Source organism: Meriones unguiculatus, chromosome 20 (assembly GCF_030254825.1).
Source record: "Meriones unguiculatus strain TT.TT164.6M chromosome 20, Bangor_MerUng_6.1, whole genome shotgun sequence".
NCBI lineage: Eukaryota > Metazoa > Chordata > Mammalia > Rodentia > Muridae > Meriones > Meriones unguiculatus.
Window position 1 is genome coordinate 37565505 of NC_083367.1, and position 21693 is coordinate 37587197.

A 21693-nucleotide genomic window follows, 5' to 3' on the forward strand; every position below is an offset into this window, starting at 1 on the left:
TTTTTCTACAACCTACATATTGTGTTCTTTCTTTTTATTGAAGAAAAGGGAGCTCCAGATTTCTGTAATACTTTAAAAAAGAAAAGAAAAACCAAAATCAAAGTAATAAGAACATTTTCCTTTAGTTATCTGCTACTTGTTTGTTTCGAGACAGAGTCATGCCATATGTAGGCTGGCATGGTACTCACTATTTTTAGCGTGGGCTGGCCTGGAACTCACAGCAGTCCTTTTTTTCTGAGTGCTAGGTTTCCAGTTATGTACCACTGTGCCTGGAAGATGTTGCAGCTTTTGACACTAATTCTCCTTCCCCCAGGTATTATTGTTTTGGTTTTGGTTGTAATTGTTTGACACAGCTTTGCTTTTACCTAAATAGTACTAATCTTCCATTCTGATGACTAACATCTCCCTTCCCTTTACCTTTTTTTTTTTTAATTGAAAAAGGGTTTTTTTCCTACAATACATTTTGATCATGTTTTTCCCCTTCACCAGTTCCTCCCAGATTCTCCCCACTCCATACCTAATAACCACTTATATATTCTTTCACTCTCTCCAAACAAACAAAACAAGAAATACAAACAAACATACACAGAGAACAACATAAACAAGCAACAGATTAATAAGATTAAAAAAAATGCCCAAACAAAGCAAAAACTCTAAAAGAATACCATTGAGTTTATTTTGTGTTAGCTAGCTACTCCTAGGCACAGGGTCTGCCCTTCAGTGTGACTGCATTGGAGAAAACTGATTTATTTTTTAATATACTAGGAGAGCTTCCTTTTTTGCTTGCTTTGTCACAGACGCATGGCAAACCTAAGTAAGCTGTTAGCATGGTAGAACCACATTCTTATTAGTGAAAGGAAAACAATTCTGCTGGTTTTGCAACCACAGTCTCTACCACCAAACTTTGGCTGTGCTCAGAGTAAAAGGTAAGGATCTTAATCTCTCTATCCTAGTCATCTTGGTCAAGTAATGCTCTACTGGTCTAGTGTTGAAGGTAATGCTCATCTAGGGAAGAAGGAAGGAACTGTGTAAGAGCACAGAAGTCAGCTTTGTGAGATGGACTTCAGTGGGACGTAGGGACGCCTCACCATAAGTGACTCTGACTTGAGAGTCTCCATTTCTAAAGCAGCAGTGTCCAGCCTCTCCCTATGGGCTCCTCTTACTTCTGGTAAACACATAGCTATTTGTATATTTTCTGTGACACTAATTGTTTGATTAAAAATATGGCTTCATGAAATTGATTTTTCTAAACAACAGCTTACAACAAAAAGTAGAAAAATGCCTTGAAGATGGAATTCGCCTCCCCATGTTAGATGCAAAACAGCTTCAAAGTGAAAATGATCATCTCCGAGAGCAAAATGCGACTGCTAGTAAGGTCAGTGGACAGTTGCGCACAAACACCAACTCTGCCCTGTGGAGTGTGTGTGAGCAGCTTAGGGTTTTCTGTGGGAGTTATAATTTTAGTGATATTTAGTTTGCTTTGATTTGTAAAGAAGATAGCAATTCATTAAATTATAAATTATTTAAACTTAAAAAACAAAACAAAAAGAGATATTTTTCCCTAAATTATTCAGAGTCTGTCTCAAGGTTATTTTTATAAATAAGGAAAGTGTCGTTAAGGACTACAAGAAAATGTTTGCAGTTTTACTTATGGGTGGTCCAAGTCATCTTGCCATTTAAAGGATATTTAACTATGAGTGCTTCTGTAAAATAAAGGCATTTACAAATAAACCTTTAATTCTCTTTGAATTTTCTTGAAGTATTGATGCTTTTTTAAAGTAATGGAAAAGTTTCAGACTAATTTATTTGCTGTGTTTTAGATAATAGAGAGCCAGCAGGATGAAATTAACAGAATGATTTTAGAAATTCAGGTAAGCAATTTTTTTTTTTTACAAATTTTAATGTATTGTATGCTGATTTACTCACATTGACTATGATACCTAAAAGTATTAAAGTATATATCTATATATGTGAAAAATATATGTATTTTTTAGTATTAATGCTACCTGAGCTAAAGTTATACATTACTTAATATTAATCTGAGCACAATTCACAGTGTACCTTATGCAATTGTGAATGAACAAAATTTACTAATAAGAGAAAATTCTACTTGGTAAACCAGTTCTCCAAAGAGATGGTCAGATTGTTCTCCCCTTGCTGCTCTTTCTCTTTAATTGTGTGTAGTCTGTCTCCAGTACTGAGAACACACTTGATTAAGGTTGTCAGAGATCTAATCATAAGAGTCTACTCGTCATTTCCAACTCTATCCATTTTATGTTCTTTTATTACATCAGATTTTCCACAGAATTCCGTAGTGGTGTCCACAGTAACCTACTCATACTACCTAATACCGAGATCTCAGAAATCACTCTGTCTGTGCTCCTGTTTTGTTTTTTATTTTGCTTCCCCTTACTGCCATTTATAGTGCCTATAGTGCTAATTAGGTGATGCTCACCAATAACAGAAATAATATAGTATCTATTAATTGTGGAGTAGTTCTATTATGTATTAGTTAAACATACATTATTTGTTATTCTAGTTATTAATTTATTAGTTATTAATTCTAAGTATGACATCCTACATTCTGTTTTTATAGTTTCTCCCTACCTACATATCCTGTGCATGCATACCATGCTTGCATGTGTACACATTATACTCAGTAAGCATAAGTGCTTGGAGTTTTCTTAAAGTGCCGTGCCCTCTCAAGAATGCCCATTTAGCAGATGCCTTCTCAGCTGTGAAGATTGTGCAGAGCGTTAGTTAATACTGTGTGGGAACTTACTCCTCAGCCTTTGGGTAGAATTGACAGTGCTGCTTTTAGTTTCTCTCTTCCTTCTAATAACACTGTTACTTTTTATGTATCACCAAATGATAACATGTCATATGCTTATGTCTCCATTTTACCGAGTTTCTTGAGGATGGTACTCTGGTACCTCAGCTGGGAAGTCAGAACTTACCAAAACTGTGGACACATAATGCACACTTTAAAAGTCTGGAAGCTAACAGGTCTTTAATTCTTTTAGTCATATAGGCTTTGAGTTTTCAACAAACTTACTTTATTTAAGGTTCTTAAATACTTCTATCTCCCCTCCAACCCACTAATCATTGGTAGGGGAGAAGAAAGTTATTAGGAATAGTGGGTTGTAGACCTTTTTAGAAGGCCTTAGGGTGAGTCCACTCTTCATTGTCCAGTACTAGCAGTCCAGTCCAAATGCCAACAACAAACAGCAACACAAATCATCATGATTCAGCAGATTGGAACAAGTCATTGAAAGCCAAAGACTCAGTTGGATTGCCCTGAGAAGTTCTCTGGAATGTTTTTCTTTGCGAAGTCAAGTGTCAAAGAAGAACGAACACAAGTGAAGAAATGCTGATCCAGAAAGCATTGTCTCACTGTTCGTTGTCTTCTATATATCTTTTCTCTCCTAAAAGTCCACCCATGGATGTTTTCAGCTGGCCAGAGGTCATCCCCCTAACACAGGACAGCTCATAGCAAAACATCATGTGCCCTCTCACAAGACAGCTTCCAGCAAAACATCACATGACACTACTGAGTCTTCAAAGAAACCAGAAACTTCCACTTCAGCTCATTTGCCAGATACATATGGAGCCCGTGTCTCTATGATGGATACAGTTCTTGAATTTTATTAGTGAGCAAAACAAGTCTCAAGTCAGCCTGATGGGGTAGGGTGGAAAAAAATGGAAAATAAACATCAAGTTCTATTGTTTTTTTCTATTAGAAAAGTACTAATTAAAAACTTAAGTAGGATAGAGAGCAGTGACAGAGGGTTTAATGTGAAAGAATGACCATGAAATTTTTGTGAAGGAGGTAATATTTGAGGGGAGATTTCAGTGCAGATAGCTAGAGGGAAGTATGTGTGTGTGCACATGCATGTGTTGTGTGTATATGGGAAATATTAGGATTTTTTTTTCCAAATAACTCCTTTTAAGTTTGGTTTGCAGAGTATGTAATGTCTGTTGTCTAAAACACATATGGCTTTCCTTCATTGGAGTTATTTGTGTGTTTTTTGATTCTTACATTGAAACAGTAATGCACTTAAAACCACTTTTCATCTTCAGAATTGCTCATAATAAGTGCCAGTTAATTATGAACTTAGCAAACTCTGGAATGTAAGAAATATTTTTTATATTTAAGCCCAATTTATAATTTTGTTAATCCTTAACATAGCTGATTAAGCACAAATAGATTGGTATTCTACATTTTACGACAGCTAAATATTTATTTCAAAAAATATGACTCATTCATTTATACATAGTAGACAGCCACTATTTGGAGCAAACATTTTTTAAAATCATAAGATTTAAAAAAGCTTATTCTTTGTGAAATAACATTATTTATTCTATATTTGTTTATTTTTTTACATTATTCATTCTTGATAGAACAAATTAGCTGAAATGTCTATCATTTCCTAGGTTGACTGTATAGAAAAATAACAGTATTATGAATTTGTACATGAAAACAAATATATGTGCATTTGCATTCATAAACACTAGTACATATTTCAAAAGCTTCTGTGAATGGTAGGTACAATGCCAGAACCATTTTTTTTTTAAATAAAAACTTTGCCAGAACTATTTAAACAACCCTTTTCTGTTCAGTTGGGCAGATAGAAAGGAAATAAATAAACATGCTATTCCATACGATCTGAATGTGCTTGACAATCAAATTGTGTTCTTTAACCTATTGACACCATAACCTTAACTACCTTGTCTTTAATCATTATTTACGGGTTGTAATAAAGCAATTGCTGTTTAACGGGGCATGCTGTTGTCAGGCAGCTTTAGCACTGTAGCCAGAATTCTTCTAGGAAGTAGACAAGTGTATCTGTGAACCTGATACCCACCAGCATGACATGTGAGGCTAACGTTATTTCTCAAATTCAGTTTTCCTTCTGTGACACTACTGCCATCTACTTCCAAGTTCTCCAGATAGAGAAGGTGCCTATTTTGTCACTGCCTTAATTTCAGTCTTATGTGGAAACGCATTAGTTAGTAGCAAATTGTCATTCATAGTCAGCATGGCTCTGAGTTGATCAAAGTGCAAAACACTACTAGGCTTTTAAGGAATTACAGTACAGAGCTATGAAAAATCCTCTTTGGGCTCAGTTTTTGTTGTTAAAATATGGAGGGTTTAAAGTTTTCTCTATAATTCTAATAAAGCCACATATCAGGAAATTTCAGTGGATTCTGAGTTATAGATGAATAATCTTGTCAGGCTAGAAAGCATAAATCTCCAAGTAGGAAATAAATCTCCATATATCATTCAGTCAAATGAAGTTACAAAACAGTTGCAGTGTCAAAGATATTTTCAGATAGTTTTCCTTTGGTATTGTATTGTCAAATGCATTTTAAGGAAATGTAAAAGAAGTTCCAGTAAGAACATATACTTATTAAAAGTTTTGATTCATTTTTATCTAACTTTTAAGTTATTAGTCTTTCAGAGTTTTATCAGATGACATTTAAACACAGTAAGCTAAATGTCTGCCTTGTACAAAATGACTTCATATGTGGTTCTAGCTCTGTGGTACTCTGATCACTTGCAGAGGTAATAGGGCGGTGCACCTTCCTAACACATGTGTGCTTTTGGGGTAGTCCGTTTGCTGAAGCATTCTAACTTAAGATATACACAGACTTGTAGAAAAAAAGGATCTCTCTTCCCTGGTCATGAGTTTATTGACTTCATGGTCTGACCACGGAGGAGAAAGTTGATAGAAACACCTAGGAACCCTACTAACTATTGAGCTTATGGCAACATCTTCCGGTAGTGTGTAAACAATCAGGAGTCAGCTCTCATATTCAGGATTTCTCTGTCTGTCTGTCTCTCTTTTTTAGCAGTAAGAGCTTATCTACATGGTATATAATTTTATAATGGAGTAAGGAGATTAATTTTCAGAGTTTGCTCTATCCTAAGTTCAGGGTCATGTTCACTGCTCAGGACAGTATAAACAGAAAAGGGAGCTTAGCTACTAACCACTAATAAAAGCTGCTAATGATTAAAAAACAAAAAAGGAACTGTCTCATTCTATTTTACACTTACCAACCTTATGAAAAGTATTGCTTTGTTGCCTACACACTGACAATGTATGACACACCAATTAATAAAATAAAAATTATTTGTAGTATAGTACTAGAGAGAAACCTCAATTTGACATGTTTCACACACATTAAAAACCTGCTTCCCTGTTCCTTGGATCTAATGTGAATTGTTTTAAAGGTGACAACTTCAGCATTACATGAAAAGATCTTAAACATTGAGAGAGTATGTTAGACTGAAATGTGCCTTTGTGTTAACATACTTGATTTACAGCTTTGTCACTGTTGTCATTTTAGTCTATGAAAGGGAAACTTTCTAAAGAGAAACTGTCTACACAGACTGTGGTGGAAGAGCTAGAAAGGAAAGAAGGAAGCCTCCAGAAGTTGACAGAAGCATTGCTGGAAGTGAGTAACAGCCCGAAGGGTGATTCTCCATCTTTTTGAACTTAATGCTTACTTTGTGTATTAGATAAAAAACATGGTCAAATTGGACGCTTGATTTTGATGTGCTGATTAACTAAATTCATTAGGCTTCATAAAAAAATAATGAAAGACAACCTTTATTTTTATCTTATATTTCTCCCCCTCGTACATTAGAATCCAATTTTTTGTGATTTAACTAGGTAAAATCAAATGTTACACATTCACCAAGAGTCCCAAAGTGAGCAAATAAGGTATAGACTGGACAGAGACAAGGTCCTCTGAAAGTCCTTGGAGACTGCAGTGCTGCTACAGATCAGGCTTTCTCCTGAGCATGTGCTGAAGTACTTGACCCATGTCTAAGGACATGTTATATACGGTTTCTTGTGTTAGCCAAAGTGCACAAATGATTGCCCTAAAGTAGAGGATGTTCTTTTACATAACACAATATGATTATCATGCCCAATAAAAATAATGATTCCTTATTATTTGATAATCTGTATTCACATTTCCCCATTTCACCAAGTATTTTTCCAGTGGCTGTGGAAGACATTACCCTAACTTCAAGAGCTGGAAATTGCATTTCATGTGTTACTATCTTTTGAAGAAACTAGAAGCAAATTCATCTCATAGATTTATAGATTGTTACACCTTTTAGATTTGTCTAGTTGCTTTCTTTATGGTACCTTTTGTTCTTTACTGTCTTGTGTTTCTACTAAGATAGCTATTAGAGCTAAAGGGTGCATGAAATTCATGTTAATTGTTTTTGCTATGAACACTTTGTATTGCTGATGTATTATATAGTAATTGATTATCCTGCTTAGTGGCAGATGGAAATACTAATCTTTCTATGTTAAATGGTGGTAGTCTGGCTTTTTATTATAAAGGTACAGCCACTACAAACTGTGGGTCTAGGTGAATATGTACTTTGCCAATATCTGTTTCCTTGGTGGGGTTAGCTTTTACCAAAGTTCATTTTTAATTTAAGTAGATTTTAAAATGTTAGTTTTTCACATTTGCTCCATTCCCTTTACCTTTATTATCTAGCATTATATATAAAAGTGAACTTTTTCTTTTCACTCCAGCCTGGTTGGTCATTAAAAACTGTTCCAGTTGGAAATCCTGTTGAGCTTATTTTTCATTAGCAATTTTAAGGGTGAAGAGGGAAGAATCTTGGAGTTGAGGAAGGCATTTACTGAGTATAGTAAGCCGTGAATCCATGATGATGCTTCTAGTTCCAGTCGATTGTGTGATGCTGCCATTTCTTTCCCTATCATTTGATATTTATATTTCTTTATGCATTAAATTATAAAATTTAATTTCTATTAATATCATAGCATATGTTTTTTTCAAGCTTAAGGAAATAGTTCCATTTTTCTTCAGTGGAATCTTTGGGTCTTTTAACCATATTTTCCCAGAAATAAATAGTGGACAAATATGAAATAAACTCAGTGGTATTTTGTAGACTTTTGTCTCATTTTGGATTGTTTGAGATTTTTTTGTCTTGTTCTTTTACTTGTATATCTTTTCTGTTTTATGGGAAGGCTGTTATTTTGTTTTGGGAGTGTATGTGTGTGTGGGATTGCTGGTTTGGTTTTTCCTTTGTTTTTTAAAAAGAAAGAAAGAGGGGTATTGAGTTGTGTAGAAGAATGGGAGAGGGAAAGATCTAGAAGGAGTTCAAAAGGGCAAAAGTGATTATATTATGTAATCTTTTCTACCCACCATTTGCCTTGTGTGAGGTATCTCAGAAGCAAAAAGACACACATGGTATATACTCACTTATAAGCGGATATTAGACATAATATAGGATAAACATATTAAAATCTGTACATGTAAAGAAGATAAGCAAGGAGGAGGGCTCTGGGTAAGATGATCAGTCCTCATTCAGAAAGGCAAACGGGATGGACATTGGAAGAGGGAGAAAATAGGGAACAGGACAGGAGCCTACCACAGAGGGCCTCTGAAGGACTCTACCCAGCAGGTTATCAAAGCAGATGGTGAGACTCATAGCCAAACTTTGGGCAGAGTGCAGGGAATCTTATGAAAGAAGGGGAAGATACAAAGACCTGGAGGGGATAGGAGCTCCACAAGGAGAGCAACAGATCTAAAAACTCTGGTCACAGGTGTCTTTCTAAGACTGATACTCCAACTAAGGGCCATGCATAGAGACAACCTAGAATACCTGCTCAGATGTAGCCCATGGCAGTTCAGTCTCCAAGTGGGTTCCCTAGAAAGAGAAACAGGTACTGTCTCTGACCTGAACTCAGTGGCTGGTTCTTTGATCACCTCCCCCTGAGGGAAGAGCAGCCTTACCAGGCCCCAGAAGAAGACAATGCAGCCAGTCCTGATGACACCTGATAAGATAGGGTCAGATGGAAGGGGAGAGGATCTCTCCTATCAGTGGACTGGGGGAGGGGCATGGGAGGAGAAGAGGGAGGGAGAGTGGGATTGGGAGGGGACAAGGGAGGGGCTACATCTGTGATACAAAGTTGAATGAATTGTGATTAATAAAAAATAAAAAGGATATATTATATGGATAACCTTTTTTATAAAAAGAGAAGTAGTTCCAGTATAATTAAGTCACATCTGCTACTGAACAACATCACAGAATGAGATTAAGGTGTCCTTGTTCTTTTTATTCCCAGTGGCTTATACTGTGGGAAATGCATACATAGGCAGTCTGCTTCTGAGTTAAAGCACTGGAGAACCTGAGGCTGCTGGGTGTGGATCACTCCCTTTGTTTACTGTGGCCATCTCATGGCATAGGAGAGTCAACCTGTAAATACAGATGAATGTGCTTGGGTTTTTTTTTTTGTTTGTTTTTTCCTACTGAATGTGTGTAGTTGAATTTGGTTAAAGCAAATATACTATGATGTTTGATAATAGACTTGTTTGTAGACTTCAGGAAAAATGTTAACCTGTATGACTTTTTAATATATTTTCTTTTTGTTCTAACAACTGGCTTTTGTTTTCTTTATCCACTACAGAACCAAAGACAAACAGAGGAGACGAACTCTTTACTGGACCAGGGCCAGGAAGCAGAGAAGTCTAGGCTGCAGACCATTCATTCTAAGTGGCCTCTGTTTGATTTGACTGTGATTGATCAGCTCTTCAAGGAAATGTCCTATTGTTTGTTTGACTTGAAAGCGTTGTGCAGTATTCTTAACCAAAGAGCTCAGGGCAAGGAGCCTAATCTCTCATTATTACTGGGAATCAGATGTAAGTGGCTGTTGACTTGTCTCTACTCTGACTGCCTTTTCCATGTCTGTATTGTTCTCTCTTTTCCTTTGGCTTTGTAAATCTCAATTCAGTTGGCAGTTTCAGGTTTACCTCTCACTGGTTTATTATCTGAACTATGGAAACCAGCAAGGGCATAGCTGCAGAATGCCTAGAGATGGCTCCTGAGTCTGTGAAATCAATAGTTAGTAATGACTTCCTCTTTACACTCCTTTCTGATGCTTTTCAGTGGCATCTGGGCAGATGGGCCATGTGTGTGTCAGCTGCTAGAATACATGTAAGAGAACATACGGAAGTATTTTGTAAGCCTTGTGTGCCCTGTGGCTGAGTGTGGGTGCCAGGCTTTCCATGTGAGCGGGATTCTAACCCACACATGTGCTGTCACCTTGGACATGCTTGGCTTCTCTCCTTCCTTTGTGACATCCTCTGTACTCTGTCTCAGTTCTTTGCCTCTACCTGAAATTACGTGAGAGCTACCCAGTAATAAAATAATATGAGCTTTCTTTTGGGGGATCCTTTTGTAAGAATGTCCATCTCTTTGTTTGGTTCTTAGGAGTATAATATTGTATTGTGGTGCCTTTAATAGATAAGTAAAAAGATTAAAAACTGGGAAAGGCTACATTAAAAAAATTCTATTGAATGCTTTCCTTGATATGTTTGTATGTAACAAGAGAATACTTTCATTTTCTTCAAAAATAGTCTACATATTTCTACTGCATAATTGGTATTTTGGTTTAAAACAAATGGTCTTAAAGAATGTCATTTGTTAAATGAAACATATATTTGTATTAAGTAGGGTCAGCAGAATTTTACCCTAACTTCATAGCTTTGTTCACATGTTTAAGTGTAGGCATGTAAAATCTCTGGTCACTATTAGTAAATGACAGCCATCTTAAGTGGTGTGGTTACTAAGGTAGGTGCTGTCAGCACAGGTAATTAAACAACTCCTCATTAACCAAATTATTAGATCTTTGCCATAAGTACTGTAATTGAGATGTGATCAAAGAACAGTGGTAACATGACAAATAAAAATGACTGAGACTACATGGGTAGGGGCTACAAAGGGTTCATGGAGTAGCTGGTGTCTGACGTGGATCTTAGAGAAGATTTGCCAGGTGAATACTGACACTTTGATTTGAATGGATCTCTTGGAGTAAGAAGAAGATGTGCACATATAAAAGACTTCAGTGATTTAGAAATTTTTCCCTTCAAGTATAATATGCATTCAGCACAGTGTATATTAACCTTTACATTAATATAGTAGGGCCACACTAATATGAATACAGTGGAGGCTCAAGACTGTTCCTACCTTCCCCACCACCCAGTGTATGCTCTGTTCAAGCTTTCAGGTTCAGACTCTGAATCCTTACCTTACATTTGACATTCTGAAATGCCAAGAACCAATGGATTCTTTTGAATTGCTATCTCATAACTCCTCCAGTAATCTATTGGCAGACCTACCCTACCCCACTTTTCTTAAAAATTTTTGCCTTCTTGGGTTTCCGTGACATCATTCTCCACATTTTACTCCCACTTTTATGACTGCTCATCCTCAATATTCTTTGGACTTTCTGCAATATTCTTATTGGGTTTAAGCTGGTCATGGTGGCACACACCTTTGATCCCAGCACATAGGCAGCGGGGTAAGAAGCAGGAGGATTTCTGTGAGTTCAAGGCCACCTAGTCTACGTAGTGAGTTATAGGACAGCCAGAGCTACATAATGATAGCCTGTCTCAAAATAATATTCGACACATAAGAACTGGTTAGTCAGTGGATGTTTTCTTCCTCTGTTTAGCGCCTATTCTCTCTGAATCCTTTATTCTTTTCACATCTTTTTTTGTTATTATCATTACTTTCCTGCCATATACTATTTATCTCTCTGCCTAGAGGGATCTTTGGTCTTTTGATGATAGTCACACTCCCCCTGCCCCGTACACCCCCCCACCCCCTCACACACATGCATGCACACACACCGTAACACCTACCTATTTCCTAGGCATTACAGACTCAGCATGACTGAAGTAGACCCCTTGACCCAGTTAACCTTGCTCTTCACTGTAAGGAAGAAGCACCACTCTACTCTGCATTTTCCTCTGTGATCGTTCCCGGTTGCTGACCCTCACTTTAGCTGATGACAGTTGAGCTCTACCGGAGCTACTATTTATGCCTACTGTTACACCAGGCATAGTTCAGGCTTCGGTAGCCCTGCGCTGGACTAGTTTTTCTGTTACCGTCATATTTATCCTCCTATCTCAACTCATTTTTCATATTGCTGCCAGGGCTTTGTCTCAATCACAAATTATTTTTCCTAATATATTTCCTGTGATAGAGAGAATAGAACCTGTCTTTGTAGCTTATTTCATATGACTACTCTTGCATGTAATTTGTGTTCTACTGTTTAATGGCTGGATACTAGTCTTGAAGTTTCTCAAATTCCACCAGACTACTTTGTTTCCTGCTTTTATGGACCAGGAATAAATAAGACCCAACCATTTCTCCAGTTAGGTCCGTGTGTCTTTTTATCTGTACCTCTGTATCTTACGGGTAGTGTTGAGTCATCCAAAATACCTTGTGCTCAGTTGTTTGTGGAATTGGTTGAAGTACATTGAACATCATCATTGACTTTTCCATCCAGCATCACACCTTGTCATGGCAAATGTTCATTAATATTTAAAAAACAGTTATTTGGCTCCTGTGCCAGAATAGTGAAGGTAGAAATACTTTATTTCAGATTTTTTGCTTTTTTGTTAGGACATGCTTACAAAGAGAAACTAGCATAGATTAAAAGCCAACTGACTAGAGCCTCACCCTTGTTACTCAAACACTGAGCCTCTCCATAAACTTGATTTAATTGTTTGAGATTGTAGGGTCCTAGTACTCTGGCTATATATTTTGAAACTAATGTCTGTATCCCAGAAATAACCCTTTTGTAATGATAAAACTTAAGACATTTTCTCTCTTCATGCAAATTTTCAGATTTTGCCAATGGAAAAGAATTAAAGAATTAAGTATTCTAGTGCAGCTCGAAAAGAGATATACGAGCACTTTTTTTTTTTTTTTTTTACTTTGGTAACATTGCCATCCAATAAGGATGCTGAATTTGTGTATGTTATATGAACTTAATATATTTTAACTAACAAGGTTTTTGTAATATCAAATAATCTAGAATTCGAACCCAAGCCTTGCCTGGTGTTCATTGTACAGCATCATGTTGCCATGATGAAGTTGAGAATCTTACCATGTCTATTAAAAAATGTGAGACATTTCTCTCCATGCTTTCTTTACACAGCAATGAACTGTGCAGCTGAGGAGACTGAAAATGACCACAGCCCAGAAACGCTCACTAAAAAACTCTCAGATGTGTGCCAGTTACGGAGGGACATTGATGAATTAAGGACTACCATATCAGACCGCTATGCTCAGGACATGGGAGACAACTGCGTTACCCAGTGACCAAGTGTTGGTCCACAGCAACAATGACCCTTGTGAAATGCTGCTGTGTTGGACTCCTTTGTTTCTCTTTAGGACAGACAAGGGAGAGGTGAAGCTCCCTGCCGTTCACTTCAGCTTTGTTGTTGTTACGTTTGCTTTCCTGAGGAAGTTTTGAGGGGACTGATGAGATCACGCAAACAAATCACGTTACTATTTGAAAAATGAGATAAAGCCTGCAAGAAAAAGAACAAAATAACCTGTATCTTCAAACTACTGATTGTAGGACCAAGCTGTGAACAGTGCCCTTCAGATAAAGACGAAGGATTTCCTTTGCTCCTGTAACTTTGTCTGTATACATGTGAGTGCTCATTCATTCTCTCGCTTGCTCACTCTGTCTATCTTGTGTGTAAATGCCCTTGTATGTGCATTTGCATATGCATGGACTTAATCCACAAAATAGTAGGATTTCAAGGGTCAAAGCAAAGCTTTGAAAGGGACACACTTAATTCTTCATTTTATATAGAACCATGTGTTATATTTTGGAATTTTTATTGGCAGGCTGACTAGATCCAGTACCAGTGGGCTGTTCTCATGTACAAGGGCAGCAAGATAAATCATTTGTGTTTTCAAAAGTGACTGTATTGAGGTGTGCGGTGGTAAAGTTGGCCTGATAATTGCACTGAAAACAGACCAGCTATTTTTTCCAGAGTGGTTCTAGATTGTCTCAGCAGTGTGAAACTTTAATGTGGTGATCTTTTCATTGGCATTGTAATTTTTATATATATAAGAAAAAGTAATTGCAGTTAATTTCAGCATACTCAATACTATTTGCAATTTTTATTTATGATATATATGCAAACCAAGCCATATATAATTAATAGAAGTCCTCTGAGGCCTCCATTGACTGTTATAAAAAGACAGATGGCAAAGTAGCTCTTCACAGTTGCTTTTTTTCCACATTTCAGCATTTATGTTTGAGCAGCGTTGTGCCTGATTTAAACTACTTTAAGAGAGCATCTTATTTATATGTGAATTAATAATAGCATGGAACAAAAGTTTCGATGATATTTTAATTTCTTTTATTTGTTAGGTTACAATTTGTCATGGAGTATGAAGTTGCTTAGGTTAGTTCATCTGGAGCACAGGGTACTATTATGAAGCGCAACTCATTTGAGCAGATGTACACAGTCACCTAAACTTCAAATAAGTATTGTCTGCATATCATTTTGGTTTTTTGGTTTTTTTTGTTTTTTTGCCAAGATTATATTGCAGTTAGAATTCATTACATTTTTTTTCAATACAGGTAAAGCATCACCCTGTATAAATTGATTTGACTTTCTTCTTTTCTTTTCTTTTCTCTTTTCTTCTTTTCTTTGTTTTCTTTCTTTCTCTCTCTCTCTCCCCTCCTTCCCTCCCTTCCTCCCTCCCTCCTTCCCTCCCTCCCTTTCTTCCTTGTTTTCATAACGCAACTCAGTTTCCTTGAGGCAGGACTAAGAGCTGGGAAAAATAGAGATGTGGAACCTGCAGTATAGTACTGCCGACTGAGAGTAGACATGTACCAGGGTTCTTGCTAAACTTACTCTGGTTTAAAGCTTTCTCCTAGAAAATATTTTTTCTCAATCTCAACAGTGAAAACTTAGTGGGACAGACCTTTGAGGAGAGTGCTCAGTTAAGAATGGGCATATATTCTGCCATCCATAGACATTTGAATAGCTCGTTATACTGCATCCTAATGACAGATTTCCCTTCTACCCTACGCCTCTTGGGATATGGCTACTAAAAAGTCAGTGTGTTGGGGTGATTATGCTCCCAGCTCCCTAACCCAGAGAGGAATTAGCCACTCAAGAATTTGGTTCTTTAAAAATGTGTTCATTGGGTTTTTAGATTAGTGCTTTGATGACAATCAAGAAATAGTTTATTACAGAAATATATGCCTTGCATAATGTAATGTCTACGTAGACAGTCCCAAGCTGTCAAGTCAGATAATGGCATCTACATGGCTCATCCACAGTGCAGCCAGCAGCACATTTACTTTCTCTTTGGATAGAGTCCTGACCGTCCTCTGGTGATTTCAGAAATAGACACCTAAACCTACAGCAGTAATCAACAGCCATTGCTGATTTGTATTAGCAGCTTCTTATATCTCCAAAGTCCTAGCGTTTTAGTTTATATTTGGAAGTTTTATAATTACTTTTAAAAGAAATTTATGGTTATATATTTTAATATGCATATATGTATATACATATATACATATAGAGACATATACACACCTTTTTTTCTGACCACTTGCAATAAATTAAACAATTTTTGTTTTGACTGGTTTTCTATAGCTTAAAGAATTTAATTCACATATCTTAGAGTAAAATGCTTAACCAAGAAATTATTAAAGTGCTACTGATAAATTTCAGTTTCTAAATTGTATACCACCATTTTAAAAGGCATCCCAATGTTATAGTCTTGATGTAATGGGCTACAAATACTAATCTCTTATTAGCATCTAAAATTAATGAAGGGCTTCTATAAGTAGTCACCTTTGGAGGGGATTTTGTGGAAAATGGAGCTGGTTGTATTCTAGTTAGCATTATATTTTTCAGAAACATCTTCTTAAGACGTACCATTGCTGGAACAGTATTAATATCGTATCACATTGAAAATGAGATTTACCATTAGGTCAAGTAAGATGGCAATAGCAATTCTACATTGTTTTATTCCCATTATTTGAAGGCTACACGTGGAAATTACTATAATCACATGCCTAAACTAAAAAAGAACTTAAATTCTAAAGTAAATCTATCTGTAGGTTCCCATATTATTGAACTTTGGTTTCAGTTATGCTTTTGTGTATCAAGTCTTTTCTCCTAGGAAGTGTTATTTTATTTTTAGTTTGTTCGAGCTGAAGCCATTCTAACACAGCCACATAAAACATAGGTAGTCTAATAGTTACCACAGGGATGCCATAGTTACTGACCTGTGCAGGTAAAATGAGCTGAATCAAGGCCACATAATGCCTTGTCCTTGCATTTGATAGCAGAAAAATAGACTTAAACTTAGTAAATTTTCATTTCCCTCTGATTTTAAAATTGTAAATCTTGACTAGGTAAATATACAAGAGAATTTTATTTTTAAAAGCATGGTCCCTTTTAATATTTAGAATAAGACTCCTCACTGTTTGATGTTAACAATATTATATCATAGTGATGATTGTGGAGTTGTAATTTTGAGAAACTGACTTTAACTTTCAGTAGCTTGTTAGAAAAATCCAAGAGCTAGAAAATGTTGCTAAAATGAGTATCAGACAGTTATGACTTGGAAGCTTGTGTCAAGTACTGTTTTTGTGTCAGACATGGTAGGAATCTCTGAAAAGATATTTGTAAAGGGAGTGTTTCATTGGAGAATGTTCTTTAAATATCAGTGGTAGTTCACTGAGCAACAGGAGATAAGCATGTGGTCTCTTTTGCACAGTACTGTTGAACTCAAGCTGAAGTTCTCCATCTGTCACTACGTAAGTAATTACAGTGGTAGGATGTTCTCTGAATGACCATGCATAGCAGATGACACTCGGAACCATCGATAGCTCTTTCCCCTCCCACTTTTTCCATTTCTGACAGTGTTCACAAACTAAAAGAAATTGTCTCTTATTTGCTATAGAGAGTAAAAATTTCAACTTTGTCCCCAGAATACATTGATGCTGATTGCTGTACGAATGTATCATTTAATCATGAAAGGGAATGATTTGAGAGTTCTTATTTAAAGGAAATATTGAATATAATAGAATGTACTTCAAAATCAATAAGTCATCGGCAACACTGTTGCGGCTGCACACAGAGAACCTTTTGTGCCTTTTTGCCTGCAGTATTTATTTCTTTAACATGAACTATAAGAATGTTGATTATTGCACCTTGTTCTTTGGTGAATAGACTTAAGAATTTTTTCTAAAAAGAGCCATTTCTTGGTTAGATGATAGCTACCTTAATAAACATGAGAGGATGTATCATATTTATATGTGTTTGAAGCTCAGCCTTTTCTATATAGAGAGCAGGAAATTCCTTTAAAATGTATTCATTTGTGTGTATGTGTGTATTTATATATATATTGTATATGTAGTTATTTAAGTACTTAAACGTGAAATTGAGCATCATGTTGGCATGGTGACCAGAAGTAGTAAGGTGCTAGATGGTCACATTAAAAGCACAGCAGAGTGTGCAATCAGTCACTGACTGACTGGTGGGTATGTAAACTAGGTTCAGTTTTTGAACCACCAGAATACCTCATGTGTAAATACAGTGTTCATGACTTAACTGAAAAACAGTTATTGTAAAAAAAAAAAAAAATGTGAAGCCACTGGCTGGCTTATGCCTTCTGACATTTTGTTTTTACCTCCTTTTTTTGAAAGGAGTTGTTTTTTGTTTTTGTTTTTTAAATAGGGTTTACAGCTAGAAATTTGAATGCCAAAGTTCTATTTATTAAACTAAGAAAAGAATTTTCAATGTTAATGGCTAGTATTTTTCCACTGGACTATTGTTTGTTGATGTTGAAATTTGTATTTACAGAGAAATAAATTTTTTAGAAAAATAACTGTCTTCTTGGTGTCTAATGTTGGTATAAGAATGTATTTCATGTTCCAGGCTCACTGTCCCAAATTCTCAATGACAAGAATATGTTGACTTGACTTTTAAGTAAAAGCTCTCCATAAATAGAGGAATCTTTGACCAGAACACAAAAGTTCTGCTCTTGAGTGTCTTATTAACTAACAAGCTTTTCCTCAATGCCTTTATGGAAAGGTGGAGAGATTTCCTATGGACAGGTGTCATAAAAGCAAAGTCAAGTTTATACTCTTCAGCTGCTAATGCTGTGCTCCTCCAGGGATTGTGTATACCTTAGCTACTAGTGCTATGCTCCCTTAACCTCAGCTGCTAGTCTGTGCTTTGTTGGGGACTAGGTGAGATACTGTTTCTTTTTTAAATATTTATATATTTATTTATTACAATTTATTCACTTTGTATGCAGGCTGTAGCACCCTCCCTCATCTGCTCCCAGTTCTACCCTCCCTACCGATTCTCTCCAATGCCCCTTCCCCTGCAGGGGAAGGTGATCACTGATCACTCAGGGGGAGGTGATCAAAGAGCCTGCCACTGAGTTCATGCCAGAGACAGCTCCTGTACCCCTTACTAGGAACCCCACATGGAGACTGAGCTGCCATGGGCTATGTCTGAGCAGGGGGTTGGGTCCTCTCCATGCATGGTCCTTGGTTGGAGCATCGATCTCTGCAGGTCACCTTGTGGAGCTCCTCCAGGTCTTTTTATCTCCCACTTCTTCCATAAGATTCCCTGCACTCTGCCCAAAGTTTGGCTATAAGTTTCAGCATCTGCTTCAATACCCTGCTAGGTAGAATCTTTCAGAGGCCCTCTGTGATGGGTTCCTGTCTTGTTCCCTTGTCTTCTCCCATTTCCGATGACTATCCTGTTTGCCCTTCTGAGGAATGAGGATTAAGCTTATCTTCCCTAGGGTCCTCCTTGTTGTTTAGCTTCTTTAGGGCTATAGATTTTAGTATGTTGAAATACTGTTTCTTAAAACCAAATTAATCCTAGAATTAAAATTTCTTCTGCAGAATGAAAGGCTCACTTTTGATTTTTTTAATTTATTAAAGCATATTCTAGTGATGTTGATAAAAATTGGAGCTTTTTCTTTTTTATATATTTTATTTTTTATTTATTACAATTTATTCACTTTGTGTCCTAGCTGTAGCCCCTTCCCTCATCTCCTCCCAGTCCTGCCTTCCCTCCCTCTTCTTTCCCTATGCCCCTGCCCTAGTCTACTGATAGGGGAGGTAGTCCTCGCCTTCTATCTGACACTCTAGCCTATCAGGTCCCATCAGGACTGGCTGCATTGTCTTCCTCTGTGGCCTGGTAAGGCTGCACCCCCATCCCACCCACCCCAGGGGTAGGTGATCATAGAGCCAGCCACAAAGTTCATGTCAGAGACAGCCCCCAATCCCCTTACTAGGAAACCCACTTGGAGACTGAGCTGTCATGGGCTACACCTGAGCAGGGGTTCTAGGTTGTCTCTATCATGCTTCTTAGTTGGAGTTTCAGTCTCTGCAAAGACCCCTAGGCCCAGATTTCTTGGCTCTGTTGGTCTCCTTTTGGAGCTCTGTCCCCTCCAGGTCTTTATATCTTCCCCTTCTTTCATAAGATTCCCTGCACCCTGCCCAAAGTTTGGCTATGAGTCTCACCATCTGTTTTGATAACCTGCAGGGTAGAGTCTTTCAGAGGCCCTCTGTGGTAGGCTCCTGTCCTGTTTCCTGTTTTCTCCCACTTACAATGTCTATCCCGTTTGCCTTTCTGAATGAGGACTGATCATCTTACCCAGAGCCCTCCTCCTTGCTTATCTTCTTTACATGTACAGATTTTAATATGTTTATCCTATATGTCTAATATCCACTTATAAATGAGTAATATACCACTTTCTGCTTCTGAGATACCTCACTCAGGATGATCTTTTCTAGTTCCCATCATTTGCCTGCAAATTTCATGATTTCCTAGTTTTTAATTGCTGAGTAGTATTCCATTGTGTAAATGTACCACAATTTCTGTATCCATTCCTCAGTTGAGGGACATCTGAGTTGTTTCCAGATTGTGACTATTACGAATAATGCTGCTGAGCAAACCATGTTTGTAGACAATTGGAGCTTTTTCAAACACTATTAACAGCTTTCTCCATTCAGATCCTGTGTCAAAAACAGAATATCAAGCAGCACACACTTTCTACCTGTAGCTCTTCTCCTAGGGGTGGGACCATGCAGAATTACCTGGTTCATATAGTTGGCATTTTATTTTTAAGTATACAGTTTGGCATGTATGGAGGGGGGGGCTGGATATGGGAACACATTTGTACAGTGTTCTCAGAGAAGGGATAAAACCACTATGTGTTTGAAAAAATACAGCAGGAGGCTTGATTTTTTTTTTTTAAATTTTAAACTTTTTATTTTTAAATAATTTTATACATTCACTTGCATCCCAGCTGTAGCCCTCTCCCTCTTTCCCTCCAAATCCTCCCCTCCCTCCCTCATCTCCTCCCTGCCCCCTTCCGAGTCCACTGAGAGGGGGTGTCCTCCTCTCCTTCCATCTGGCCCTAGCTTATCAGGTATCTTCAGGATGGTTGCAATGTCCTTATCTGTGGCCTAGCAAGGCTGCTCCTCCCTTAGGGGGTGGGGTGGGGAGGGGGAAGCTCAATGAGCCAGGGAGCAAGTGGTGGGGTAGGAAGGGATGGCAGTGGGTTGGGTCTTTGGGATTTGAACTGAGGGTATGGGAGGGGTCTTGAGGGCAGGTGGGTCTCTTTTCTGTTTTTCTAATATCTGCCCAAAGTGGGAGTGGGTGCATTGTAGTGGGGCCAGGTCGTGGGGCAGAAAGAGTTGGCAGTGGCCTGGGTCAAGGGTGTCCAATTCTCCATTGCTTTTCAAATAGTGCTTAACATCTTAGCTGGAGCATCAGGAAGGACTAGCAAACAAGGTGTACAAGCAGGAATGGAAGAGATCCCATCCTTATTTACATATGACATGCTTATATCTGACACCTTAAGTACCCCAGAAAATTCTTATAACTGATGAACACATTCAGTAAAATAACAGGAAACAAAGTCAACACAAAAACAAGTAGCTTTCTGATATTCTAGTGAATATGCCCCGAAATAAATAAGAGAAACAATCCCATTTATAATAGCCTAAAATGGCAAAAACCTTGAAGTAAACCTAACCAAAGAAGTAAAAGACTTCTTCAGTGAAATCACTGATAAAATAAATAGAAGTTGTAAACATCTCCCATGCTCACAGATTGAAAAAGATTAATCTTGTGAAAATAACTTATAAAAAATAATCTACAGATTCAGTGCAATTTCCTTCCAAATCTCTATGATCTTCTTGCAGAAATAGAAAAACAACAATAAAATTCATGTGAAAATGCAGAAGTCTCTTAAATAGCCAAAACAATGCTTAGTGAAAAGAACAATGCTAGTGTTTAGAGTGACAGTAACAAAAACAAAAGTGGACGTGTAGATCGATGGAACACCATAGAAAAACCAGATATAAAAGCACATAGCTACAGACACAAACACACATTTGTGAATTCAGAGGGCAAATTTAAAAATTCCTAAAAACAAAAGGAAAGTACAACTTACCAGGTCCTTTGGGGCACAGCTAAGGAATTCCTAAGGGGGAATTTTATGGCTGTAAAGTGCTGATGTTGAAAAATCAGAGCTTGGGGCTAGACAAATAGTCTGTGGTTAGGAGTACTTGCTGCTCTTCCTGAATCGCCAGGTTTGGTTCTTAGCAGCCCCATCAGCAACTAGCTCTAACTCCAGGGTACCTGACATCCTTGGATGGCCTTCTCCAGGCACTTCCACACATGTGCACACACAAATATGCGTAAATTTAAAAACTGATATAACATAACGATGTATCTTAAGGCTCTAAAGAAAACAAGAAGCCAATCCCATCCCAACAGGCAATAATAATTAAGATTAGGGCAGAAAGTAATAAAATGGAGAACAACACA

The 21693-nt window shown here is 37.3% G+C and overlaps 1 protein-coding gene across 3 annotated transcripts in view; it reads left to right on the top strand.

Moving 5' to 3' along the window:
* Cep85l (centrosomal protein 85 like) overlaps positions 1-17719 on the top strand; it is a 116425-nt gene extending 98706 nt beyond the window's left edge. For all 3 annotated transcript variants that reach the window (XM_060373537.1, XM_021651972.2, XM_060373538.1), the window contains 5 exons: positions 1258-1375; positions 1821-1871; positions 6352-6459; positions 9462-9693; positions 13002-17719. In XM_060373537.1, coding sequence (XP_060229520.1) covers positions 1258-1375; positions 1821-1871; positions 6352-6459; positions 9462-9693; positions 13002-13165 — 673 coding nt within the window. In that variant the 3' untranslated portion in view covers positions 13166-17719. The remainder of the gene's footprint in view (positions 1-1257; positions 1376-1820; positions 1872-6351; positions 6460-9461; positions 9694-13001) is intronic.
* Positions 17720-21693: the final 3974 nt, after the last annotated feature.